Genomic DNA, 27,801 nt, shown 5'->3' with positions numbered 1-27,801 from the left:
CCAGACTAAATCCAAGACGTTAAAATAAAAAAAAACTTTTTGGTTACTCACCTTCGAGAACTGCGTGCGCGTCAGTGGTGTTGTGTGTCTACTGCCTCACTGACAGCGCTGTTGCCTTTAAAGCTGCCAAGGTAACACAAGAGCGGCACTCTGATTGGCTCGTTATGTGTCAGCTGACCAGAACTGTACTCAGAAGTTAAGCGCAGCTGTTATTGTTTCGTCGACATACCTGTGGTAAAAACGGAAAAAAACGGGTACAATAACTTTTTCTTACAGTTGCTTTCTGTGTTGGTATATATAGCTGATGGCTATATTTACAGTATATAATAAGAAATGTGTTCCGTGGTTATATTCTTAGTTACTATGAGAATTGACTGTAACGATGTCCACTGTGCAAATCTATCGAAACCGGTGTTGTATGCAATTGACTGTGGGAAAAAAATTGACATGACGTTTGTACTACGGTTGGGAATCTCTGGCATGAAGCCGATTCGATATGTATCTAGATACACAGGTTACGATTCGATTAAAAAACTATATATTCTTAAGGCCGAGCGATTCGATACAGTTTAAGAACGATACGGTTCGATACAGAGTGAAAACGATACGATAGTAAACATTTGTTGTGTGTGTTCGTACAGTATTTTAAACATATAAAAAAAGATTAGAAATGAAACAACAAAATTTCATACCAATGTTATGTTTTATTTTTTTATGAAAAGAAAAAATAAATAAAGCTTACTATATGACCGTCATTTTGTTGGATGGGATTGATAATAAAATAAAACTCCAGTGACAGACAACAATAAAGTGCAGTAATTTAATTAATGTATTTCCTGGTGTTTTGAACACAATAAGTAAGTATTTTAAGTGCAAACTTTAAACGTAAACATCTTACAAGCAAAAAATATTAGTTATATGCAGCAGCTCTAGAAAAAAAAAAAAAAAAAGAAACCTGCTAGTGTTATCATAAATAAATTATGCTTTACCACTGGTTTAACTGGGGGATTAAAAACATGGCATTTTAGACGGACAGGTCTATAATCATTACTTTAACCTTATACACAACAAAGTCATTCACTTATGCCTGTGCTTCCACATTTTTTTTTATTCCTCATGACTGTCTATATTTTTTGAAGGGCAGATTTTTCTTAAGGAAGATCAACTGATCCACATGATCGTGTTTAAGTAGACTGCATTTCAGGGAAACAATATGCCGCCCTTTCCACTATTGTAGTGGGTTATTTTTCAGGGTTAATAACTCACGATGTCTGTACCACTTTACACTAGCTCTCTCCCATTCGAACAGATCTGGCTGCCTTCGTCACTTCAGATTCCCGACTTTTGTTTTCCTGGGTGCGTTGAAAATCAATCGCTGCACGTCGCTGGCGTGGTCCGCAAACTGTCCATTGTTTTAGCATGTTGCTTCGTTGCCACTACTAGTTTCGTTTTGGGCTGTGAAGAAAACGCTATGGAGCGGGCGTTGCAGTGATTTTGTTAGCTCTCGCGTTGTTATGACACGCTCGTGACGATCGAGTAATGACGGCGACTACCAGCGGTTCTGCCGAAATGAATGGGAAGTTAAGGCAACCACGACGGTGGTCGCCGGTCACCATCTAAGTGCGCTGTGTGGTGAATGACTCAAACGCAGCATGTGAGGTAAAAGCTAAATTATTATCATATTAAACAATGCATTGAACTAGGCATTAGAAGCCAATTTTTGTGCTCGCGATAGCCGAATTCTATCTCTACTATCGGTTCATTGAATATTTAATGGCTAAATACTGTCGAATGGTAACTTAACTATCAATACAGCTGTATCTCTCACCTGTAAAACCGGATATCCGGTCATATCGGTTTATCGTTCTCAAGCTTAGTTTGTACTTAACCTTTTAAAGGGCAAGTGACTATTTTTGGTAATTAAAAAAAACAAAAACTTAACCCCAGTAAGACCTGGCGACATCACATTTTAAGTCTTTTAACATTTGGTATATAAATTTGGCCTACATTGCTCAAAATCTGATGCCCATATAAGTTTTATATATAATTTATATCGTTTTTTAAATTGTTAATCATTATTTTTATACAGGATGTATGACTAAATTGATTATAAACTTATTAAAAAATATTAATAAAAAGAGTGTATGGCCCCCACTTCTACTGTAAAGTAGGCATGTGCCGGTATGATATTTTGACAGTCTGATAACTTTAAGCCAAGATATCACGGTATTGCAATTGCAGCGCTAAAATGTGTTTACTTTGAGATATCTGGGTTTTAAAAAAAAGAAAATTAAAAATCCATTGAATAGGATTTTTATTTTTCAAAACATATTAGCAAATTGGAACATAAGTGTATTGTGAGTTTAGTTTAAAAAAAAAAAACAATAAAATATTCTAAATAAAAATAAAGTAAATGCAGTTTAGGCTCATTTAGGTGAGCCTAAACCCAAAGCTCAACATTATTACTATCAGAACAAAAATAATTGAATTATTTGCCATAAAACGCACGTGTGTATGACTCGTATCTTGTTTACATTATACACACACTCTGTTTCTCAACAGAGGCAGTTGCCAGACAGAAAATAAACACGTGTTTTACCACCGCTAGACGCACTAAACACATTCTGGAGTTAACTGTAGTAGCTGGTGGGAAACGTTCATGACAGTGTTACTAATCTTTAATTTTGTATAAATGCGAATTAACATTGGAGGTATTTCCTCCTCGGCAGCCCCCCTTCGCAAAGATGTTTAACATGTCTGTTGGCCCTCCTCCTGTAAGCCGCGGTTGTCTGTAACTTTCCTGTGGCTGAAGTATTCCCATATCGGCGATTTCGTTTTCTTCGATGGGGGAAAAAGTTCATGAGTTTCACCTCCTCCAGCCATTGTGTAGCACACACTGAGCAACTCACACTGAGCAAGAACTGGTGGGGGAGGGTAGAGCCTTGCAGCTGCAAGCGAGGGATTTCTCCATGCATTTTTATTTTTTTTATCTCATAGTTTTGAACTCATTATCTGCCATTGACAACCATAGCCATTCAATTCATTTGAACTGGTAAAACTGGTGGAATGCTAATGTCATGTTTTAGTGTTGTTGACGTCGCGAGACGCCCAATCCATTTTGACTGGAAGGGTTTGACTGCGTCAATAGCAACCATTGAGTTAAAAGAACGTCCTACAAATGATTAAGTACAGTTCAGAGCCTGGAATTTGGGAGGACTGGCAGTTGCTGCTTACAGTCAAAATGGATTGGATGTCTTTTGCCGTCAATGGCAACCAAACATTTAAAGGTCACAATCACTGTGTGATTTTTTCTTTTCTTTTTTTTTTTACATCGCATAAACTTGGCATTTTAACAGAGGGTTGTGTAGATTTTTCATAAACTGGCACATTAAGTGCGAGTAATTTTCCCACCTCTGGAAACTATTCAAAAAAAAGGTGGAGTCGAACAAGTAATAACTGAGATTAGATCGTCATTTATCATTACGTAAAAAAAAAAAAAAAGTGTCGTCATGGCACATTTGATGACAAAGTGCAAGGGATCACATTGGATGTTATGTGTCAAACACCTTTTGTGAGTTTTTTTTGTTTTATGGCGTGGGAAAAGAGTAATGAGTCACAGCTAGGCACGAATTCAAGAAAGACGAGTTAAGCTCCAAATGTGATTAAATATTCATCAAATGAGGCCATGGTACATTCTGCTTGTCTGGTATTATGCATGGAATGTGCTGTATTTAGATTTATCAAGATGTTGCACACTTGGTGGTGCGGACATCAATATTTGTCCCTCAAAATTAACATTTGTTTAAAAATGTGTCATTTTTTAAATTAATTATTAAAATTCAGAATGTAACAGATTTAATTTATATGTTCTGATGTAGTTTGATGTTTATTTTCTGATTTTATTTTTATTGTTTTCTGTAAATGACAAGTCCATGTTTCAAATCTTGAATATTTTCCAAATTAGAAATGAAATTAAAGGTAAATTTACAAACAAAAACTGATGTCATTTCAATTTAGGGCTGAATGATATTGGGAAAAAAACTACATTTTGACTTTTTGGGGGTTTGTAATACACACTGCTGGCCAAAAGTATTGGTACCCCTGCAATTCTGTAAGAGAATGCTCAATTTCTCCCAGAAAATGATTGCAATTACAAATGATTTGGTAGGAATATGTTCATTTATTTTTCTTGCAATGAAAAAAACACAAAAGAGAATGGGGAAAAAAATCATTATCATTTTACACAAAACTCCAAAAAATTGCCCGGACAAAAGCATTGGCACCCTTAGCTTAATACTTAGTAACACAACATTTAGACAAAATAACTGCGAAAAACCGCTTCCGGTATCCATCAATGAGTTTCTGACAATGTTCTGCTAGAATTTTAGACCATTCTTCTTTGGCCAACCGCTCCAAGCATCTGAGCTTTGAAGGGAGCCTTCTCCGAACTGCCATTTTCAGATCTCTCCACAGGTGTTCTATGGGAGTCAGGTCTTGACTCATTGCTGGCCACTTTAGAAGTCTCCAGTGCTTTCTCTAAAACCATTTTCTAGTGCTTTTTGAAGTGTCTTTTGGGTCATTGTCCTGCTGGAAGACCCATGACCTCTAAGGGAGACCCAGCTTTCACACAGGGCCCTACATTATGCTGCAAAATTTGTTGGTACTCTTCAGACTTCATAATGCCATGCACACGGTCAAGCAGTTCAGTGCCAGAGGCAGCAAAGCAACCCCAAAACATCTGGGAACCTCCGCCATGTTTGACTGTGGGGACCGTGTTCTTTTCTTTGAAGGCCTCGTTTTTTTCCTGTAAACTCTATGTTCATGCCTTTTCTCAAAAAGCTGTACTCAGCTCTGACCAGAGACCATTCTTCCAAAACGTTTATGGCTTTCTCAGGTAGGTTTTGGCAAACTCCAGCCTAGGTTTTTTATGTCTCTGGGTCAGAAGTGGAGTCTACCTGGGTATCCTACCATAGAGTCCCTTTTCATTGAGACGCCGACTGATAGTACGGGTTGACACTGTTCTACCCTCGAACTGCGGGACAGCCGGAACTTGTTTGGATGTCAGTCGAGGTTCTTTATTCACCATCCGCACAATCTTTTGTTGAAATCTCTCGTCAAATTTTCTTTTCCGTCCACATCTAGAGAGTTTAGCCACAGTGCCATGGGCTTTACACTTATTGATAACACTGCGCAGGTAGACATAGGAACATTCAGGTCTTTGGAGATGGACTTGTACCCCAGAGATTGCCCATGCTTCCTCACAATTTTGCTTCTCCAGTCCTCAGACAGTTCTTTGTTCTTCTTTCTTTTCTCCATGCTCAATGAGGTAGACACAAGGACACGGGTCAGAGGTTGAGTCGACTTTAATCCATTTTAACTAGCTGCAAGTTTGATTTAGTTATTGCCACCACCTATGCCACAGGTAAGTAACTGGTGCTGTTGATTACACAAATTAGAGAAGCATAACGTGACTTTTCAAATGGTGCCAATAATTTTGTCTGGCCCATTTTTGGAGTTTTGTGTTAAATGATAATGATTTAATGTTTTTTCCCCATTCTCTTTTGTGTTTTTTTCATTGCAAGCAAAATCAATGAAGATATTACTACCAAAGCATTTGTACTTGCAATCATTTTCTGGGAGAAATTGAGCATTACCTTGCAGAATTTCAGGGGTGCCAATACTTTTGGCCAGCATTGTATATATAGCAATGTTAAAACTAGAAGAATTTTCACCAAATGACTTGAATAGCTGTCTGGAAAAACTTTGGTTGACTTTCCATGTTTTTGTATTACTATAGTGTTTTGCATTCATTAATTTGATTGTTTTTCCTTGTTTCCCCCTTTGTTTTCCCTCATTTGTCCTTATATTCTTATTATTTTTAAAAGATGTTATATTCTTTAAACGATTTATCATATTCTTCATGCTAAAAATGTTATCTTAGTTGTTTTTTTTTTAATTGTTGCATCATAGATTTAAGGTGCTTCATTTTACTTTAATTGTATGCATTAATCATTTATTTAAGAACTGAAAGCGCAAAAAACTGCAAAACCGCGATATATAGTTGCATTCATATAACACCGTTTCATCCATGGCAGGAAGCCATGTCCTGGCACATTTGCTGCTTTTATGAAGCTAACTACAAGTTTACGTGTCCAAAAAAAATAACAATATTAATCGCACATCCTGCGATAGGATTATTGTGCATTCGCACATTGCGATGGCGATATTCAAAAAATAAACTGTGCAGGCCTAAATTCAGTTTGTGATTATCAGCTAATTTTCACTCACAAAACAAGCCTGAAGGTCAGTTTGCAAACTGAAGGACTGCGGTCCTGACTGCGTTCTGTCACTGGATTGGAACAGCTCATGTCTGACCCCCAGTGGTGATGTGCTGCCAATGCAGATTTAGGGATCAAATTTTAGAAACGCCTGTTAACTCATTAGCTGCCATTGACGGCGATGGACGTCCAGTTAGCCCTACCGGACAAAATGGATCGGACGTTTGGCGTCGTTCATGGCACTGAAAGATGAGCATTCACAGCTATATCCTCCCAGTTAAAATTAATTGGACGTTTATCGTTGTCAAAAAAGAACTTCATTTCAATCTCATTTACTGTCTTTGATGGCGAGTTGACATCTTTTCAGTTTTAACAGTGATTGCTCACCCTCACAGTTCGAATGGATTGGACGTTTGTTGCCGTCAATGGTATTTAAACGTGATCGCTGGCGGTCAGCCCTCCCATTAAAATAAATTGCGCATGTATCACTGCCGAACACATGAAATTAGTGGAAAGAAAATGGACCATTTGTTGCAGTATTTCACAAATTCCTCAATTTATTTTGGTAACGGAATTTTACCGGGAAAAACCTGGAAATGTTCTCTCTGTAAATTTATTTTAAAATAATAATAATTTTTAAAAATCACATAAATGTAACCAAAGTGTAATTTGACATATTTTACACTGCAGTGTAGCTGTTTTTGGGTGGTGTTTGATGTCCACACAAGCCATCCGTGCCACCGGGCAGGTCGAGCCGGCTGCTCCCCCGCTGAGTGGCGTCGTTGGGCGGCTGGCAGCTCTTGGCTGGTCTCGCTGTGGATTGTGGGAGTCGACGGAGCGAGCCACAGCAACAGCGAGCGTGAACCAACCGAGCTTTCCCCTCTCACTCCCCGGGAGACATTTAACGACATTGTCGCGGTATTGTAGTCCACGTAAGTACGCCGCCGTTCGCGCTGTTTCTTTTTGTTGTGTATGATTATTCATATTTTTTTCCACCGAGCGAGAGGCGAACGAAGGCCGAGGTGGCGAGCTCTCGAACGGGAAGGCGGGCCGGCTAGACACGGCCGACGCCGACTGACATGTCGCGGAAATGTTTCGCGTGTGACTGTCAGATCTCGGTTCGGAAGTGACCCCGCCGTCCTTTCGTTCCACCGTCGCGAAGCTCCGAAGACACCTCCACCTGACGCCGAATCGCGGCTTCCAAACCTTTTTTCCCGTTCGACTTCGGTTTCCCGGTGCAAAATGGAGCCACCAAACACAACGCGGATCATTGGTTTTAATAGCTGGCTCGCATGTGTCATAACATCCACATTAGGAGCCCAAATGACACGTTGTCCTGTCGTTATGGCATATTGTCTCAATTCAAGAGCAAAAATAGGAAGTTTATTCATAATTCTGGTTAACCGACATTCGGGCTTCATTTGAATATTGGCTAATTACTGCGTCAACATGGCTAATGAATATGAATGGTGGCATGATAATGACATATTGCAATTCCATAGGGAGTGACTAAAGCTGACATCTAGTATGTCTATACGGTATAACTCATTGAATGACTTCCAGTCTGGAGTTGTCCAGTCTATTTGAACAGGGAGGATCTGGCAGTTAATTAATATGTTTCAGTGCCTTTGACGGTGATGGACGTCCAATCTATTTTGACTGGTCTAAATGAATTTCATGTCTACCGCCATCAGTGGCAGCCAATGATGCAAATTATACACTAGGGATGTCCCCGATCCAATCACGTGATCGGAAATCGGGCCGATCGGGCCATTTTATAGAGGATCGGAATCGAGTAAAAAGGATCGGGTTTTTAATTAAAGAAGAAGGGAAAAAAAGAGGCAAAAAAGCACTAAATAATCCAAAAATACAATGACATTGCCAAAAGACATAAAAATATATGAGTTTTATACTCCGCAACACTCCGTAAAAAGCGAAAGACGGAAGAAGAAGGATGTCAGTGGTGCACTACAGTAACATGTTTGGAACTTTTGTTCAAAAACATTTTTTTTTCTCAAAGTCAGGTGACTCGGACTGGGGTGAACAAATATGCGATCGGAACATAACTATTTTACACTGCTGAAAAATGTGTTATGTTGCACCATGGAATGTATGACATTAAAATGAGGGTGCACCAATTACAATTTTCTTGCCAATCACTGATTTTTGAAAACCTTAACCTGCTGATCCTGATTTTTCTCATAAACAAAAGGATGCACGTTTAATATTTCAATCAAATCAGTACAGTACAATACAGTACATTTCCTATGAATCAATACTTTTTAAACTGCACATGCAGTTGTCCTTTAAATAATGAAAAGTTAAAGATTTTTGTTTTCAAACTAATAAATTAAAACTTAATTTACCAAAAATTTAAATGCAGCAGCATTTACAGTAGCTTTACAGAAGGAAAATAACAAGGTTTTAGGATAAATTAATTCAGTGGAGGAGAACTACCAAACAATATCAGGTCTCTAAGTCATTATTTTTTTATGCATTTTTATCCAGTTTTTATGCCGGAGCGGTTTAAACTTGAGCCAAATGTGCGCATTCATTAAACAGGTATTATCTGACTGAATTCAGTCTCAAAGGAAAGACAAAAGTAATGAGGCCATCTAGCAGGCGAAAAATCGTTACAAATTCCACTCTTTCACCCAATATAGCAATGAGCGGCAGATGTTAGTATTGTAAACGTTAAGTTTTCTGAAAGTATGAAAATACCCAACAAATACACTTTATGCTTATATTAATGACTACAAGTCTTTGCGTCTAAATGCTAGCGGGCTAATGTGGCTAAGGGACCCTATACGCGATGGGTGGGCAAGATCTGTTGTACTTATTGTCATCTGCCGATCACAGATCCCTCCCAAAATTTATGAAAGCGGCTGATCGATTGGTGCATTCTACGTATCAAAATTTGAACAAAACACAATTTTATCACCCTATTTATATTTGTTTCAGGTGTAGCAGCGGCCCATTGTGCACCATGTCGAGTCGAGGAGGTAAGAAGAAGCTGACTAAGACGTCACGCTCTACCAAGGCGGGCGTCATCTTCCCAGTGGGCCGCATGCTGCGTTACATCAAGCGCGGCCTGCCTAAGTACCGCATTGGAGTGGGTGCACCCGTTTACCTGGCGGCTGTTTTGGAGTACCTTACGGGTGAGTCCAGACTCCGCAAAGCAGGAACGGCGATCGTAAACGATGCATTAGGAGGTTTTTATTGATTGAGACGTGCTAGCATCAGCTTACTGTCTGATGATGATAAAGCACTTTTTCTCCTCCAACGCAGCTGAGATTCTGGAGTTGGCGGGCAACGCGGCCCGAGACAACAAGAAGGGTCGCGTCACGCCACGACACATCCTGCTCGCCATTGCCAACGACGAGGAACTCAACCAGGTACGCTATAGCCATGACGCCAGTTTTTTAAATCAAAAAGTGAATCATGGTTGCAACTCCTATATTTTGCATGTGTCCTAATACTTTTGACCATAAGTCCGATAGTGTATGTTTATCATGAACATGATTTTGCAGTTTATCCAAGTCCAACTGAATTAACAGAGACAGGAAATTGAAAGAAGATAATGTGTCATTAGATATGTTATTATTTCACTATTTATTAAATTATTTCAACATTAACTAAATTATTCATTGTCAATAAATAGGATTTATATATTGATATTCCAAGCTTTATTTAAATATTTTAAAATATTTCATATTTACATGTATAAATATTTGTATGTTTAAATATTTGTCTTCATTTTGATTTTGATGAATTGTCTTTTTAATTTCACATTTTTTTCTTTAAATTTATTATTTTAATGTTACTTATTTCAACATGCAGTTATTTGTGTATGTATTTCACATTTTTGAAATTCCACATAAAATTATTTGCTGCTGTGCATAGGAAAAAAATTACCAAAAATAAATAAATATATTTTAAAATAAAAAAATGAAAAAAATGGCAATTGCTATTGAAATGTTGTAAATACACGAATAAACATTGAAATGAATGAATTACAACTGAAATACATACAAAGAACTGAATAAAAAGGAAAGAAATTAATATACAAATATCAAAAACAAAAGTAAATGAAAATTGAAACACTAATGAATATTGAAATAAATCTTGAAATAAATAAATACTGAAATAAAATAGTATATCATTTATTTATTCATTTGTTTAATTAATTTCAGCGTTCCTGGGGCTCCATAGGTGAGCCACAGGGCACAGTTTAAAGTCACTTAATTTTTCGATCTTGAAAATTTTGTCACAATATTTGCGACCACATTAGGGTTGTAGCTATCGATTATTTAAGTAATCGATTAATTTATCAGATCGAATAATCGAGTAATCAGATTAGGAACATTCAATACATTTCAGAATCAATTTTAGGAGATGTAAGACAAAGGCTTGCTAAGATTGCCCTTTTAAAAGAGCCAATAAATACGAATACAAAATACAATTCCTGAGTGTTTTTTCAAACTATGCAGAATTGCACTTTCATTTCACAAGGGCGTTAAATGGGTTTAACAATAAATTAATAACTGAGCTTAAAAACATTAATAATTGACGATTGAAGTACAACAAAAGAACAATTTCATCGCAAAAGTCTGCTAGCTTAAATGCTATAAAATGCTAAGTTTTTTTGTTTGTTTGTTTTTTAACAATGCTCTCAACAAATCGTCCAAACACATATTCTTACAAAAAAACTTCAAAATATACCACTAAACTTAAATAGAAAGGGATAAATAATCATAGTAGCTCAAACAAAAACTTTCAACCTTATTTTGGTCTAAACAGGGAGCAGCTGGATCCAGCAATGTTGGATGTATTACGTCATATTCACTATTGCCACTAGAGGGCAGTGAGTCAACCCAATCAAGAAAACTAAATGCAAACACTTTCAAAACAAACCATTACAACGCCAGTCTGATTAAACGAATCCTCGAAGCAGCAAAAATTTGAAGCTTTTTTCTAATCAAATTACTTGAGTTAATTGATTAATTGTTGCAGCACTGGAACACATAGCTATAATCTCATGCATAAACGCTCAGACTTATGAAGCAGATATAAACTTGCAGTCATAAACTCTGCCTCTCTCTGGCATCAGCTTCTAAAAGGCGTGACCATCGCAGCGGGTGGCGTCCTGCCCAACATTCATCCCGAGCTCCTGGCTAAGAAGCGGGGCGCCAAAGGCAAGCTGGAGACGCCCCTCTCGCCCGCCCCGGAGAAGAAAGCCAAACCGGCCAAGAAGCCGGCGAGCAAGAAGATGAGCGGCAAGAAAGGAGCGGCTGGCAAGGCCAAGGTATTAGCAGGCGTCTATTGCCGCTACCGCTGTGCTGTCTGTGATGTCTGGCCCTCTTTTCCAGAAAGCGGGCGAGGCCAGCAAGACGGCGTCTGCCGATAGCACCACCGAGGGCTCGCCGGCGGGCAGCTTCACCGTGCTCTCCACTAAAAGCCTCTTCCTAGGTCAAAAAGTCAGTCGCACTCCAACTTTCTAGCCCCCCTGACATAGGAAAAGCACTATTAGGGCCTTTGTAATTTGCTCTGCATGATGGTTCATTTGCCATTTTGTTTTGTTTTGATTTCTTTCCTTTTAATTTAAACAGCTGGTGTGCACACACATGCTTTACTGGTAATTTTAAATCCTCTGCAAACAGGCTTTTTCATGGCTGGGGATGCGCTGCGTTACCTCGATCATGAAGACTTTTCATGTTTTTTTATTAGCAATTAATAGTGCAGAATCTGGTGCACAAAATCACCCAGTGCAAAATGAAAGAAAAAAAAAACTTTAAAAATGGATGTTAGTAAGGTTTTAAGCTGGTCATAATCATGCGGGTCTATTATTTTGATTCGAGAGGAAGTGCAAATACGATTGACATTTAGAAAAGAGTTCTGTTTGTAGCTTTCTCTCTTTGAAGTAGATTGAATTGTACAGTTAGATTATTTTTGTAAAATCATTGTGTCAATTCGTACATCAGAAAATATGGCGTGTTCCATAACTACATCCACTGTATTTAAACTGTATTTAAACTATGTGAATTCTGCTCAGAGTTCTTTCCCTTTTAGGGAAAAATCCCAAACTGTTGGTTTTCAGACGTAACAAATATTAATTTGGACGTCACCGTCAGCGCATCCCAGTTTAATACTAACCTTATGTCCTAACAGGATGTTGCCTGAGCCTAAAAAAAATAGTTCAACAAACACCTTGACTTTTTCTATCTGAAAAACGTAGATTAGACCAAAATCCATAAAATGTGCGTATGTCCCAAAAACTTCCCTAATTCAATAATACTTCCGGAACACCAATTTCAATTTTACAGTCAGGCAGGGCTTGGGCACCATATTTGGCAGCAAGAGTGCAAAAATGCAAAAACTGAGATTTTCAGAGAATCACCGAAGAATATTCACAACCTTTGGCGTTTCATTTGTTCGATTTAAGTAACGTGCGGCCATTTTGTGGTAATTGTCGATTACAAAAAGTCAAGGTGTCCTTTGAGGCTCAGGCAGTGTCAATCTGCTTTTAACGGCTATGCTTACTTCCTCCTTCCTTGTCGCTCTTCCTCGGCATGCCCCTTATTTCCTACCCAGCTCAACCTTATCCACAGCGAGGTCAGCAACTTGGCTGGCTTTGACGTGGAGGGGGTCATCAACCCCACCAACGGCGAACTTGACCTAAAAGACGACCTAGGTGAGACGCCCCAGCCCCACCCGCCCCGAACTGATCGACTCCCTCCTACCTTCTTTTGGCCGAACAGGGCTTTGAAAGTTGAAACATCAGAGCCCGCCGGCCATGTTTGCACCCACTTCCTGTAAGGCAGTTCCTTATCCTGCCTGACAGGAAGTCCACTGCCTGTTGTTATCAAGAAAGTAGTGCACCTCGCTTAGTCAGAAACCCCAAAATCAAATGCATGAAAAAACTATAAACACTCCCAATCCAATTTTTGAATTGGTAAAATGAAACCAGTTCAGCTTTCTGACTAAACGAGACCCACGCCTCTTTCATTTCCTGTGATATCATCATCCAGTATCCGCGGCGTGGTCGCCGCTGTCGTGTTGTTTGACCGTCGTGTTGTTTGTGGTTCATCCGTAGTTGCAAGTTATCCAAGCCGACATTTCCGTCGTGGAGAGCGACGCGGTCGTTCACCCGACCAACTCGGCCCTCTATACGGGCGGTGAAGTAGGTAAAGGAACCGGCTAGCCTTCATCGCTTTGGGCTGCCGAGTGGAGAGCTGCTTCTACTGCTTGTCGCTCTTTGTTTTGGCACTAATTTAATGATTCAAATTCTTGCGATTTGGTAACATTGCCAATACAAGAGTTGATTCAAAATTTAAAAACCTTGGCTTTATGTAACTTGAAACCAGGTCTTGACTGAAAATGATTCGTTATTGCTGATATTTGGCTGAAAAAAATTGAAAAAATTGATTCATTAGATTAATACTTGCTGTTTTTCCTCAATTTTAGCATGCAAAATATGCATCCACCAATTAATATTAGGTTCTATATAACATGCAGTTTATAAGAAATGTAATGACTAAGGCTGTACGATTTTAAGATCGATGTCGGCAATCTGCCGTGTAATGTTGAGCATAGACTTCATAATGATATTGACAGGACACGTTGCCCATGCACTGCGCCACGCCTTCAAGTAGGGGGCCGTCCCACACTCCGCTTCAGTTGGTCGCTGTTGTTCTCAAACACATGCAGTGATCCAACGCCGGATTTAGGTTGAAAAAGTACTAAAGCTGTACCACATACAAAAAGGAAGGATTGTCACAGGAGTTATTTGTTCGAGGATTCAAGGTAATTATTATATTTTTCTTACCATGCATGCATTTTGAAATGTGACAAAAAAATCAATGGGAGAAATTAACCGCCACGGCATTGGCGTCAGATTTCGCAATATGTACGTGAAATAAATGCTAACTACCCTTTTCTTATGCTTTTAACCAAGCATCAAGACTGTTTTGTGTTCATATCTATAAATAATTCAGGCATTTAAGCTTTTATTCACAAGAATTATCAATGTAAAAAGCTCTTTGTGATAAAAAGGTGGCGCCACAGTGACTTAAAGACTAGCAGCACATTCGACATATTTACGTAAAATAAATGCTAACTGCCCTTTTTTTTTAATTTATTTTTTTTTTTTTTGGTCAATTCAAATTTCTGTCAATATATTATGAAGTCTATGTGTTGAATCAACCATATTCACGTATGTAGATGCAAGCTGACTAGTTTGGCGTTAATACACTCCAGGTAAATTGTAAAGCTAAAAACGTATAAGTAATAAAATTACACCAAGTGCACTAAAATTAAAACATATTTCATTTTTCGAAACCCAAGTTTTTAACAAAAATCATGAAAAGGGAGTTCATAGGAAAAAAATTGTCCAGATAGCCTACCATATTTTTTGCACTATAAGGTGCACCTTCAATGAATGGCCTATTTTAATACTGTTTTCATATACAGGGCACACCATATTATACGGCGCAGTAGTAGTAGTGGTTGGAGTTGCGTTATGCACCCACTAGATAGAGCTGGTCTAAAGGGAATGTCATGCCATAATTAACCAATATTGATCCATATAGAAGGCCCATCAGATTATAAGGCGCACTGTCGACTTTTGTGAAAAAAATGAAGTCTTTTAGGTGCGCCTTATTGTGCGGAAAATACGGTGATTATGCATGCTACCGTTTAACGTCGAAAATCAAATTTCTTCTATTTGTCTCGCAGTACGCCCATGCATTTTAAAAAATTTACGGTTTGACAACGGCTCAAACCCCAACTAGAAATCGCAAGTGCCTTAATAACATTTTATACTCTTGTATTGGGTTTTAGGCTGGATTTACACTGATGTCCAAATTCTGTAGAATCTGCACAATTTATCATATTTAATCATAATACCAGACAAAAAGACTGATCGTCGGCATTATTTACATTCAAAATTATCCTCTTCTATAGACTAATCCGAGTAGAGATTTGTTGACGTCGCTCTCTAGTGGTGGCTGCCATTACTGGGGTGTTAACACACCTCAGTAGCAGCCCAGCGTTAATCATTGTACACAGTAACGTTAGCTGCTGCTAGGGCGGCCAACTCCCTGAACATTAAAATAAGGGACACCTCTTTGATAAAGCCGCCCGGCCTGATAACCGATGATAAACTTTTGAATTTTTTGTTTGTTTGTTTGTTTGTCAAAAGTGATTATATATGTATACTGTATATTTTGTTAATACAGTGATTGTATTATAATAATTTTGCTCAAACTTGAATTAGGTGCATATTTGAGTGATATAAGTACATCGAAAAACAACAAATATTGGCAATTTATTGTCAATACTTTTTAAAAAGTACAACCATAAACTGAGGTGCGGTCAAAGTCGCCTCAGCAATAAAAATTTCACTACTGATCACTCTAACTATAATGTGAAACTGCAAACAAAATTGACAGTACACAAAAATATAATAAAAATAATGAAAATAACATATACAAAGAAGAACAAGAAAACATCATTTTGAACATGCCTTTTCCTCAAACTTCACCCAAACTTCTTATCTCTCACATTCCATGTTGTCTTCTGGTATCATAATGAAAACCCACAATACCTTGACCAATGAGGTGTCAGCTCATTGGTCAGAAAACAGGAGTGAGCAGAGGAATGCGTTCCCTACGTATTCTTGAGAAGCACTATACCAGTATGCGTTAGTTGTACAAATAAAACACTGTTTTCCATTTTCATGACAATACACGACAGAGCGCGTCTCTTGTAAGCTTAATATGGGATGTGCACTTTTGCTTCTGAATACGGGACTATCCCGTAGTTCGGTGGATGGTTGGCAACTCTAGCATCAGCTGGCTGTGTGTGCTGCGGGCGGCACACCCCAGCAATGGCGGACGGGGTACTTCCAGTCATTTTGCTCGGATTAGTCTATACTGTATCCAATCGGCCATTTCTCAAGCACTATTCAGCCAACCACCAGAGAAGAACGTACCTGTAAAGGTACATTCCTAACTTTAATAAACCACTTATATCTGTACTGTAGTTTCGATTTACACTTCATATTTTTTAACCTCCTTATCAAACTAACATTGCCAGCCCATTTCTAATTTTAGCATTTACTCAACACTGGCATTGGCAGACATTCCATTCGTATCAGATTTTTGAACAATGTCAATCCAGCCTTAATCTTCAGTTTAACACTAATTATGATGCAAATTCTGCTTGCTTCTCCTAGCTGTCACTGCTCCACTTGCCTGATTTTGTATGTTTATTGATAGTGTAGCCACATCATGACGATTTCCTTTATCATGCCTCTCTCTAACTCTTGACTTCAGAATTTATCTCTAAATATGACGTCACACTCGAACTTCTCTAGAGTCTTACAACGTCAGAGGCAAACACAGACCCCAGATTTAGAGAGAGGCATCGTCCCGCCAACACCTTGCTCGTACTATTCCTTTCTTTAGCGCAGATGCGCTACTCTCTCGTGTTTGTGTTCATCACCGGTTTCCTCGCAGGTTCTGCCCTGGAAAAGAAAGGCGGCAAGGAGTTAGCTGAAGCGGTGCTGGAGATGAAGAAAAAGAATGGACCGCTGGATGTGGCAGGAGGTAAGTTGCTTTACCCAGCAGCGAAACAATTAGTCCTTAGATTGTCTGGCATCTACTGTCTTATTTTGTTCCCCTCCACTCAGCGGTGTTAACTGCCGGCTTCGGCCTTCCCGCCAAGTATGTCATCCACTGTAACAGTCCGGCGTGGGGCTCGGACAAGTGCGAGGAGATGCTGGAAAAGACTGTGAAGAATTGCCTGGCTCTGGCCGATGAGAAGAAACTTAAGTCGGTTGCATTCCCGTCGATCGGGAGCGGAAGGTGAGATATTTGAGATCAACGTCGGATTTGAGTAAATGCCTTAAAGAGATATAGCGCGTTTAACTTAGCAACATGAAACTTAATAGGCACCTCTGTCATAAGTAGACCCACAAAAATGTATCAAGAAGGCATTTCTGAAAATGCTCAGAATGCCAGCAGTTTTGCTTTGAAGCAGCTAATTGAGGGTCAACAACTATCAGATTTGAGTAAACACCTTTTAAAATGTTACACCCAAAGTTCTTTTCACTTAGCAACACGAAATTGGCATGGATGTCCGTCATGAGTAGTCATGTGCCGGTGTGAGATTTTGACGGTATGCTAACCTTAAGCAAAAATACTGCGGTATCACAGTATTACAATTATACCTCAAATGTGTTATTTTGAGATGTATGGGTTGATATTTTTTGTTTACGTTGAAGAAGATGTCATTTTTTTCACAAAATATTTACAAATTGGAATATCAACTAGAGGCGTGCAAAATTTCCGATTCTTAGATTATTCGCGATTCGGCCGTGGAAGATTCGAGAACGATTCACAAATATCCAAATTCCGATTATTGAATTATACCAGGTAAAGTGGAAGTAAAACACAGTCAGCGCGGTCTTCGGGATGCAATGAGGAATGGACCGAGAGCAAATATCATGTTCAACTCATGCCGCTAGATAAAAAAACACAATCATACCTGACTGCGGCTGACAGCCGCTACAAACAACGCCCAGTTGCTGTTTGCTACAAACATACGGCTACAGTAGATATCATATATATGTAGGACTAGATGCAAAATGACAGACGACGTCGGTGTTAGAGCTTGTATTATTGAACAGAGATGCGAAATGACAGACTTTCCGGTGTAAGTAAACAGCCGCCATCTTAAAGCAGTAGACCTCTCTAGAAGGCTCTGTTGTAGCAAACCTAATTAACTTTTATCTAAAATACTCATAAATCAGCAGAATCTTGTCTTGAATCTATCTTTAAATGATGAAATAGTTTTAAAACTTTGACAAAAGTAGACAGAAGGGAAATTATGGAATAACAGGAGCAATTTTAACAACTGTAACAGTTGATTCACAACATTAAATTAATGGAATGTAGTTTAAAGCTGCTGATACAGAATGGGGACTGGAGTTTTTTATTTACTGTTATTTTCGTGTATTTGTTTACTCTTATATGTTAACTTGATACTGAAATAGTATTTTGGTTTAGCCTGAGAGGATTTTTGAACAATTTTGGAACTAATGTACAAAACATTAAAAAAAAAAAAAAAAAAAAAAAAAAAGGAGGGGGGTGCATCAATAATCGTTTTGTAATCGAATCGGAGCCTCTGAATCATAATCGAATCGTTAGGTGCCCAAAGATTCCCAGCTCTAATATCAACATTAATTTCTTAATTTATTCCTCAACAGAAATTGCATTTATTTAAAATTACATGTTGCAGAAATTTATAAGAAAAACTTTTTTTCAGTTTTAATTGTTTTGTTCTTTTACTTGAATCGCTCAAGATTGTTAAAAGTAATGTTAAATATCCATATGACCAAACATGTTCGAAAACACACAGGCTTCCATAGGGTGTCCTAATTTTTTCACATGACTGTATGCCTGTCATGAGCAGATCCACAAAAAAGTCTAAGGAAGTCCTGCCCGAAAAATCCCAGGAAGTCTACCATTTTGCTCCAATGTGGCAGCTTTCCTCACCCGGCGATGGCCACTTTTGGCTCACAGTTGTTCACCGATGATCAGTGTTGTTAATAACGGCGTTAGAATATAACGGCGTTATTTTTTTCAGTAGTGAGTAATCTAATTAATTACTTTTCTCATCTTGGCAATGCCGCTACCTATGCGTTACTATGTTGGTTGAATGACGTGAGAAATGTCTTAGAGAGACGGACTCACGGAGATGAGAGAGCAGAGCAGGAGTGGTGAGGAGGCAAGGGAGTTGTGACGCCGTTGCAAACGTGATGCTAGGTGGCTCCAATAATGCCTGACTGTAGCCGATAGCCTACAAACTAATCCCACGTGATGCTACGGTAGATATCACATATTATAGAACTAAATGCAAATGGCAGACACTGCGGCATTAGCAACATGTATAAAGACCTACATGCGTTGGTAAACAGCCGCCATCTTAAAGCAGTAGACCTCTCAGGTAGGCTCTGTTGTAAAAAACCTTCCTAGCGAAGCTAAGTAATTTTTTTTTTTAATCTAAAATGCTCCTGAATCGGCAAAATCTTGACATAAATCTATCTTTAAATGATGAAACAGTTTTAAAACTTACACATGTCGAAAGTAGACAGAAGGGAACTAATGCAATAACGGGAGCTATTTTAACAACTTTAACGGTTGATTCACAACTTTAAATGACTTCCACACGTAGCAAAGGTTACTATCTGGTTGCAGTGGGGCAAATAAGTATTTAGTCAACCACTAATTGTGCAAGTTCTTCCACTTGAAAATATTAGAGAGGCCTGTAATTGTCAACATGGATAAACCTCAACCATGAGAGACAGAATGTGGAAAAAAAAAAAAAAACAGAAAATCACATTGTTTGATTTTTAAAAAAATTATTTTAAATCATGGTGGAAAATAAGTATTTGGTCAATACCAAAAGTTCATCTCAATACTTTGTTATGTACCTTTTGTTGGCAATAACGGAGGCCAAACGTTTTCTGTAACTCTTCACAGGCTTTTCACACACTGTTGCTGGTATTTTGGCCCATTCCTCCATGCAGATCTTCTCTAGAGCAGTGATGTTTTGGGGCTGTCGTTGGGCAACATTGACTTTCAACTCCCTCCACAGATTTTCTTTGGGGTTGAGATCTGGAGACTGGCTAGACCACTCCAGGACCTTGAAATGCTTCTTACGAAGCCACTCTTTTGTTGCCCTGGCTGTGTGTTTGGGATCATTGTCATGCTGAAAGACCCAGCCACGTCTCATCTTCAAAGCCCTTGCTGATGGAAGGAGAGTTTCACTCAAAATCTCTCGATACATGGCCCCATTCATTCTTTCCTGTACACAGATCAGTCGTCCTGGTCCCTTTGCAGAAAAACAGCATGATGTTTCCACCCCCTTGCTTCACAGTGGGTATGGTGTTCTTCGGATGCAATTCAGTATTCTTTCTCCTCCAAACACGAGAACCTGTGTTTCTACCAAAAAGTTCTATTTTGGTTTCATCTGACTATAACACTTTCTCCAAGTCCTCTTCTGGATCATCCAAATCCTCTCTAGCGAGCCGCAGACGGGCCTGGACGTGTACTGGCTTCAGCAGGGGGACACGTCTGGCAGTGCAGGATTTGAGTCCCTGGCGGCGCATTGTGTTACTGATAGTAGCCTTTGTTACTGTGGTCCCAGCTCTCTTTAGGTCATTCACTAGGTCCCCCCGTGTGGTTCTGGGATTTTTGCTCACTGTTCTTATCATTTTGACGCCACGGGGTGAGATCTTGCATGGAGCCCCAGATCAAGGGAGATTATCAGTGGTTTTATATGTCTTCAATTTTCTAATAATTGCTCCCACAGTTGATTTCTTTACACCAAACGTTTTACCTATTGCAGATTCAGTCTTCCCAGCCTGGTGCAGGTCTACAATTTTGTCTCTGGTGTCCTTCGACAGCTCTTTGGTCTTGGCCATAGTGGAGTTTGGAGTGTGACTGACTGAGGTTGTGGACAGGTGTCTTTTATATCGATAATGAATTAAAACAGATGCCATTTATACAGGTAACGAGTGGAGCCTTGTTAGACCTCGTTAGAAGAAGTTAGACCTCTTTGACAGCCAGAAATCTTGCTTGTTTTGTAGGTGACCAAATACTTATTTTCCATTCTAATTTGGAAAGAAATTCTTTAAAAATCAAACAATGTGATTTTCTGTTTTTTTTTTTCCACATTCTGTCTCTCATGGTTGACTTTTACCCATGTTGACAATTACAGGCCTCTCTAATCTTTTCAAGTAGGAGAACTTGCACAATTGGTGGTTGACTAAATACTTATTTGCCCCACTGTATATCCGCAATATCTGCAATACCCCTGTGTCTAGTTAAGTTTAGGGTAAAGAATTGGGCTAGGGCTAATTGTCCCAAAAACCCTTTAAACTTCACATTGTGTGACCTGTTTTTTTCGGTTTTTGAGAAGGAAAAAAAAAAAAAAAACAATGAAAATTATCACTAGTTACTTTGCCAAGAAACTAATTACTCTTACATTCAGGTAACTGAGTTACTAACACAATTACTTTTTGGGAGAAGTCATTTGCAACTGTAATTAATTACTTTTTTAAAGTAAGATTAACAACACTGCCCGTGATGCAGGAACGGCTTTCCGAAGCAGACGGCGGCCCAGGTGATCCTGAAGGCCATCTCCAGCTACTTCGTGGCCACCATGTCATCCAGCATCAAGACGGTTTACTTCGTGCTGTTCGACAGCGAGAGCATCGGCATCTACGTGCAGGAAATGGCCAAACTGGAGGGCAGTTAGAAGCCGCGCCCATCACTTGGTTTCATCGCTAGACGAATCTTTCTAAACGGCCGGGAACCTGTTTTTGCATTACGTTTGTATTCTTTCCTATCTGGTTTTTCGGTTTCCTAAAAATTGGTTTTCCAAACCTAGTCGTACACTGAGCTGACCTTTTAATGCTAACAGTGGCGAATAAATGAGATGGTTTAATTTTCTGTAAAGAAAAAAAGAAACGGGTATATGCATGTTAACAGCAGTATTGGTAGTTCAAAAAACAAAACAAAAGCTCTTTTCACTGAGTTTTCATCTCGATAGCGCTCTCGTGTTTTTACGCGTTGCTTTTTTCCGTCGAGAAAACTCATTGGCTGCAACTGACAGTGCTAGAGGTCTCAAAATGGATTGGATGTCTATCACAGTCAATGGCAGCCAGTGAAAAGTTTTCTTATTTTTATGTGTTGTGTATTGTGTTTGTTTGTGCTTTACAGTTCAAAAAAAGGGTGCAATTACAGTAAAATTAATCTCACTCTCCCCCTAATAATTATGTTTATCGCCATTTAAAGACGAACGTGAATTTAGTTTTTATTTAATTTTTTGCAAGGCACTGCTGGTTTCTCAAGGTGTGCTTCTATCGATGTTACTAGATGGGGTATTTGTGGAAAAGTTCTAGTTGAAAGTAACATAGCGAATTATGTTGTATTTTTAATTTGCACATCTTCGAAATGCACTGTTTAATTTGGATGCCAACGTTGGCGCACATTGTTATTTGTGTGTGTTTCGTCCTCATTTAGACGTACAAAAAAATAGTAAAAAAAAAAAAAAAAACAAGAAAATGAATTCAGGATGACGGAGGTAAAACTGTTGGTGCCGCTAGGTGGCGCACTTTTATCAGGAATGATCCAGCCCTCCTCACCTCACTTATGATTTGGTTTGGAAGAGTTCAAAGAATTTTCGACTTTCTTATGATTATTCAGAGGAAAAATGCTTTCTAAAGAATTACTATTTGCTGACTACATACACACACAAAAAAATCTGTACACACTCAGATAATAAAAATGCAAATATTGAAGAGTTTTGGTGTTAATTCTTTTATTGTAAGAACGGTTTAGGTAATGCAAGCCACCTCCGTGAAGTTGGCCCCCCATCAGACGCAAATTCTTGTAAAAATGATGTTACTACGTTTCTGCTTTAAAAAGTTTCGTTTGTTCTGCTATTGTTTTTAAAGGGAACCTCAGACTTAAAGACTTGTCGGCTCTACACTGCTGGCCAAAAGTATTGGCACCCCTGCAATTCTGTCAGATAATGCTCAATTTCGCAGGTACAAATGCTGTGGTAGTAATATCTTTATTTAGCTTGCAACGAAAAACAGAATGAATTGCGTGTTGTTGTTGTTGTTTTTTTTTATCATTATTATTTTACTCAATACTCCAAAAATTGGCCAGACAAAAGTATTGGCACCCTCAGCCCAATACTTGGTAGCACAACCTTTAGACAAAATAACTGAACAACCGCTTCCGGTATCCATCAATGCGTTTCTTACAATGATCTGCTGGAATTTTAGACCATTCTTCTTTGGCCAACTGCTCCAGGTCTCTGAGATTTGAAGGGGTGCCTTCTCCAAACTGCCATTTTCAAATCTCTTCAGAGGTGTTCTTTGGGATTCAGGTCTGGACTCATTTCTGGCCAATTTAGAAGTCTCCAGTGCTTTCTCTTAAACCATTTTCTAGTGCTTTTTGAAGTTTGTTTTGGGTCATTGTCCTGCTGGAAGACCCATGACCTCTGAGGGAGACCCAGCTTTCTCACACTGGGCCCTACATTATGCTGCAAAATTTGTTGGTAGTGTTCAGACTTCATAATGCCATGCACATGGTCAAGCAGTCCAGTGCCAGAGGCAGCAAAGCAACCCCAAAACATGAGGGAACCTCCGCCATGTTTGACTGTGGGCACCGTGTTCTTTTATTTGAAGGCCTCGATCCCCCCCCCCCCCCCCCCCCCCCCCCCCCGTAAACTATGTTGATGCCTTTTCTCAAAAAGCTCTATTTTTGTCTCATCTGACCAGAAAACATTCTTCCAAGGTTTTCTGGTTCAAGGTTTTTGACTTTCTCAGGTAAGTTTTGGCAAACTCCAGCCTGGCTTTTTTATATGTCTGGGTCAGAAGTGGGCTCTTCCTGGGTATCCTACTATAGTGTCCCTTTTCATTCGGACGCCGACGGATAGTACAGGTTGACACTGTTGTACCCTCAGACTGCAGGACAGCTTGAACTTGTTTGGATGTTAGTCGAGGTTCTTTATCCACCATCCGTACAATCTTTTGTTGAAATCTCGTCAATTTTTCTTTTCCTTCCGCATCTAGGGAGGTTAGCCACAGTGCCATGGGGTTTACACTTATTGATGACACTTCGCACGGTAGACACAGGAACATTCAGGTCTTTGGAGATGGACTTGTAGCACTGAGACGCCCATGCTTCCACACAATTTTGCTTCTCAAGTCCTCAGAGAGTTCTTTGGTTTTCTTTCTTTTCTTAATGCTCAATGTGGTACACACAAGGACACAGGACAGAGGTTGAGTCAACTTTAATCCATTTTAACTGGCTGCACGTGTGATTTGGTTATTGCCTGTTATGTGCCACAGGTAAGTAACAGGTGCTGTTAATAACACAAATTACAGAAGCATCACATGATTTTTCAAAGGGTGCCAATACTTTTGTCCGGCCCATTTTTGGAGTTTTGTGTAAAATGATGATGATTTAATTTTTTCCCTGTTCTCTTTTGTGTTTTTTCATTGCAAGCAAAATAAATGATATTACTACCAAAGCATTGTTAGTTGCAATCATTTTCTGGGAGAAATTGAGCATTTTCTGACAGAATTCCAGTGGTGCCAATACTTTTGGCCAGCACTGTATTTAGACAGATATGTAATATAATATATCATAATAAAATATAATAATTTGTGTTCAAATGTTGCAATTTAAATTGCTAATAAAATCCAGACATTATGGAAGTTTTCAAAATGTTTCCTCATTCGTTTTTGAAAACAAAGGTTTGAATCAAACGATGTATCACCTTAACTAGGGGTCGACAACCGAAGTTGTTGAAAGAGCCACATTGGACCAAAAAATCAAATATGTCTGGAGCCACAAAAAAATTCTAAGCCTTATAACGAAGGCAACACATGCTGTATGTATTTATATTAGCTAAATTAGCCTACTATCAAAATGACAAAGTTGGCTACAAATATTAGCCTTCATGACTTTGTGTATATTGCGCATCCTCTAGAGTATGATGCACCACGTGACTACTCTGTTGTATGATTCTGCCTCAAGTTGAACTTTATTACAATATTGATGAATTAAAAGAATTTTTGTGTCATGATTGTCCTACAGAATCATATGACAACAAAAAATATATTTCCCTCACCTATCTTTTTCCATTTTCAAACATTTTTGGAAAAGATCCAGGGAGCCACGAGGGCTGCGCTAAAGAGTCGCATATGGCTCTAGAGCCGCGGTTTGCTGATCACCGACTTGAACCAATACACATGAAAGTTTGTATAAGGTAGAAAACACTCAGGTGGCTTGAAGTTCCGCTCTGAGACCCCCAATTTAGACAAATTTGATACATCATTGGAAAGCTTAAAATCTCAATTTTCTGGGGGAAGAAAGATTTTGAACAGGAAGACATTTTAGAAAAATAAATACATAAATAAACAGCAAAACCCTAAATGGAGGTGAGAGCACGCGAGAGCATAGTTAAAGACGCCATGATTTTAATGAGATATTATCGCGTACTTACCTCTTTTCGATCCAAAAACTCCATGTAGCATGTATCACCGAGTGTCAAGACACAGCTGTGAATGGCCACAGCCGAATTTTGGGGGGATTTTATGGTTGAAACACGGGGCTGTGGGGCTGTTTCGCTTCCAAAGGCCCTGGTAACCTTGTTAGGGTGCATGGCATCACGAATGCTTTAAAATACCAGGACATTTTAAATCAAAATATGCAACCCTCTGCCCGAAAGCTGAACATGGGTCGTCACTGGGTCTTTCAGCAAGACAATGACCATAAACATACTGTATGGCCAAATCTACACAGAAATGGTTCACCAGACAAAAAATCAAGCTCCTCCCATGGCCATCTCAGTCCCCAGACCTTGTTTTGTTGGCAAAAAGGGGTTGTACAAAATATTAAACACCAGGGGTGCTAATAAATGTGACACACATTATTTGATGACAAATAATTATTTCTTTATGTGGGATTTTCCCCCCACTGAATAAATGCACTTGTATTGAAGGTTGGATTTTTCTCTTTTTTTTTCATTAAGGTCCCATATTATTTGAATAAAAAAAATATATATATATTAGAAGCTAAAAAACACATCTTAACCAGGGGTGCCAATAATTATGGAGGGCACTGGATTTACCCTTTTAAACATTTTCTTTTTCAATTTTCTTTGTTTTGATCAATTTATCATCTAAAATATTGGGGAAAATGTAACAGTAACGAAAAAATACAATTAAGTGATAGTTATGAGGTAGACATCCGTGACTTATTTACAGATGTTAATTTGTTCATTGTGACGTAATTTGTTTAAAAGTTTGAAATATGCGAGTGAAATATTTTTTTAAAGTCTTTTTTCTTTAAACTAAATATTAGACATCAATGAACTCATTTGCTCCCAAAAACGTATAAATACAATCTATTTTTAATTGTTTCAGTGTCCCAAAGATGTATTTATACGTCTTTTACGGGTTTTTTTTTTTCACAAGAGATATCTCTAGGTTCTGATGCAACTTGGCTCCAAAGCACAATGCTGAAAATCTATTTTAAACCAATAAAACTGGCCACTGGAGGGCAGTAGCGCATTTGGTAAGACCCGCAAGCTGACTCAACGGAACGAACGGCCAGGCTGCATGGCCGGGGCGCCGGCGAAAGACGACTGAATGGACGTCCAGGATGCCAGGCGGCGGATGACCGAGCAGAACAACTGCAAGGACGCCCTGGATGCCAGGTGCTGGACGACTGAGCAGAACGATTGGGACCACCAGTGCAGTGGACGATGCCATTGAGTCCGTGTTGCTCGCCGAGCAGAGCCCGCGCCGCCGTGCTCGGCCGCTCGCGTTCCCTGCAGCTTCCAGTGTCCCACGACTCAGCCAAAAACACGCACAACCAAACCAGTCCCCCCCCCCAGGAACACAAGTTCCCCAGGCGAACTCCGCCACGAAGCAGTGGTCACCACAAAAGAAAGACTCAAAAAAATCCATCCTGAAAAGACAGGCGGCAATGAGGGAAAGGTTTACCCCGGATGTCGCAGCCACAACAGTGTCATCTCTCAGTTCAATAGTTATGTGTAAATAAATTGTTACTTTGCTATCAAAAACTGTATTTGTCTTGTTGTTTATGTTATTTTGTAGAACGAAAACATTATTCAGATGTTTGGGATGTCACAAAGCAAAAAATAGGTGTGTTACAGTCAAAGTTACGTTTGAAATGTATCCTTTTACAAAAAGCTCAATTTCTCTGTTTTTTCATCAGAAATTGGAAAATTGCTCAAACTAAGCTATTTTCTAATGCTGATTTCTAAAGAATGGAAAAAGACATGAACTAACTTTTTTCCTGCTGAAAGAAGACAGTCTTTCTTTTGGTGGGTTCCATGCTTATTTGGCAATAGAACAGAATTATCCGTGGGTCTTGCAAAATCAGTCAAAATCCAGTAAAACGGTCGGGAGCGAAGGGGGTTACACTGGTGAAAATAGCTGGGAGTGAATGAGTTAACGATTCTAAGCTAAAAATGACATTTCGAATAATAAATATGATTACTTACCTTCTTTTTATGGCTAGGTTGAAACAAAAGAGGTGGCGCGACGTCCGTAAACGGGGGTTTCCAGGGTGAAATGGACAAATTAAAAATAGTTTGGGGGCTTAATGCGCCATGAATCTGCTATGGCAACATATAGACATATTGTTCTATCAAACACAACAGTTCTTTTGGCTTAAAATACAGTTTATTTTAAAGAGGAGTGCAAGAACAGAAACAGCTTTTTCAGCCTTGTAAGTGATTTCCGCAATAAGTCAAGACAGTACTGTTATTTAAATAAAAAAAAATAAAATAAAAAATAAAAAAAACAAACTTTAATGATTGTAGTGGCATTAAAACGACCGCAGAGGACGCCAATGTACAGTTGGTCATTGTTCATCATTGGGTGTTGATGTCGTAATGTAGCCTG

General features: G+C 39.0%; 2 protein-coding genes across 6 annotated transcripts in view; one reads left to right on the top strand and one right to left on the bottom strand.

Annotated features, from left to right (window-relative positions):
* Positions 1 to 12,985, bottom strand: part of faxdc2 (fatty acid hydroxylase domain containing 2) — a 34,439-nt gene extending 21,454 nt beyond the window's left edge. The window contains exons 1-2 of one of the 4 annotated variants that reach the window (XM_057820002.1): positions 12,819 to 12,966; positions 52 to 229 (exon numbers count right to left, since the gene is read on the bottom strand). Coding sequence is in view for 1 of the 4 variants with exons in the window: in XM_057820001.1 (XP_057675984.1) it covers positions 12,819 to 12,849 (31 nt within the window). In the remaining 3 variants the exon portion in view is untranslated. Of the gene's footprint in view, positions 1 to 51; positions 244 to 12,818 lie in introns of those variants that run through there. The other 3 variants (XM_057820005.1, XM_057820001.1, XM_057820003.1) reach the window with 3 other exon arrangements.
* On the top strand, positions 144 to 23,402 carry LOC130906080 (core histone macro-H2A.1). Of its 2 annotated transcripts, none has more exons than XM_057820000.1 (10): positions 144 to 254; positions 6,969 to 7,210; positions 9,240 to 9,436; positions 9,567 to 9,673; positions 11,389 to 11,583; positions 11,648 to 11,755; positions 13,372 to 13,462; positions 16,796 to 16,885; positions 16,969 to 17,143; positions 21,437 to 23,402. In XM_057820000.1, the coding sequence occupies exons 3-10, from the start codon at positions 9,265 to 9,267 to the stop codon at positions 21,600 to 21,602; spliced, it is 1,104 nt and encodes a 367-aa protein (XP_057675983.1). In that variant the 5' UTR covers positions 144 to 254; positions 6,969 to 7,210; positions 9,240 to 9,264; the 3' UTR covers positions 21,603 to 23,402. The 2 variants fall into 2 exon arrangements, with proteins under 2 accessions (XP_057675983.1, XP_057675982.1); XM_057819999.1 differs by lacking the exon at positions 13,372 to 13,462 and adding an exon at positions 12,870 to 12,969 and having other exon boundaries at positions 145 to 254; positions 21,437 to 23,391.
* The last annotated feature ends 4,399 nt before the right edge of the window (positions 23,403 to 27,801 follow it).

Source organism: Corythoichthys intestinalis, chromosome 18 (genome assembly GCF_030265065.1).
Source record: "Corythoichthys intestinalis isolate RoL2023-P3 chromosome 18, ASM3026506v1, whole genome shotgun sequence".
In the NCBI taxonomy this organism is placed as follows: domain Eukaryota; kingdom Metazoa; phylum Chordata; class Actinopteri; order Syngnathiformes; family Syngnathidae; genus Corythoichthys; species Corythoichthys intestinalis.
This window is presented reverse-complemented; position numbering and strand designations above follow the sequence as displayed.

Excerpts from the sequence above, each read along its gene's own strand:
- LOC130906080 (XM_057819999.1), top strand. The coding sequence starts at position 9,265 with ATGTCGAGTCGAGGAGGTAAGAAGAAGCTGACTAAGACGTCACGCTCT. Across the intron at positions 9,437-9,566 it reads TGTTTTGGAGTACCTTACGG|CTGAGATTCTGGAGTTGGCG; the intron begins GTGAGTCCAGAC and ends CCTCCAACGCAG. Across the intron at positions 12,970-16,795 it reads TGACCTAAAAGACGACCTAG|GTTCTGCCCTGGAAAAGAAA; the intron begins GTGAGACGCCCC and ends GTTTCCTCGCAG.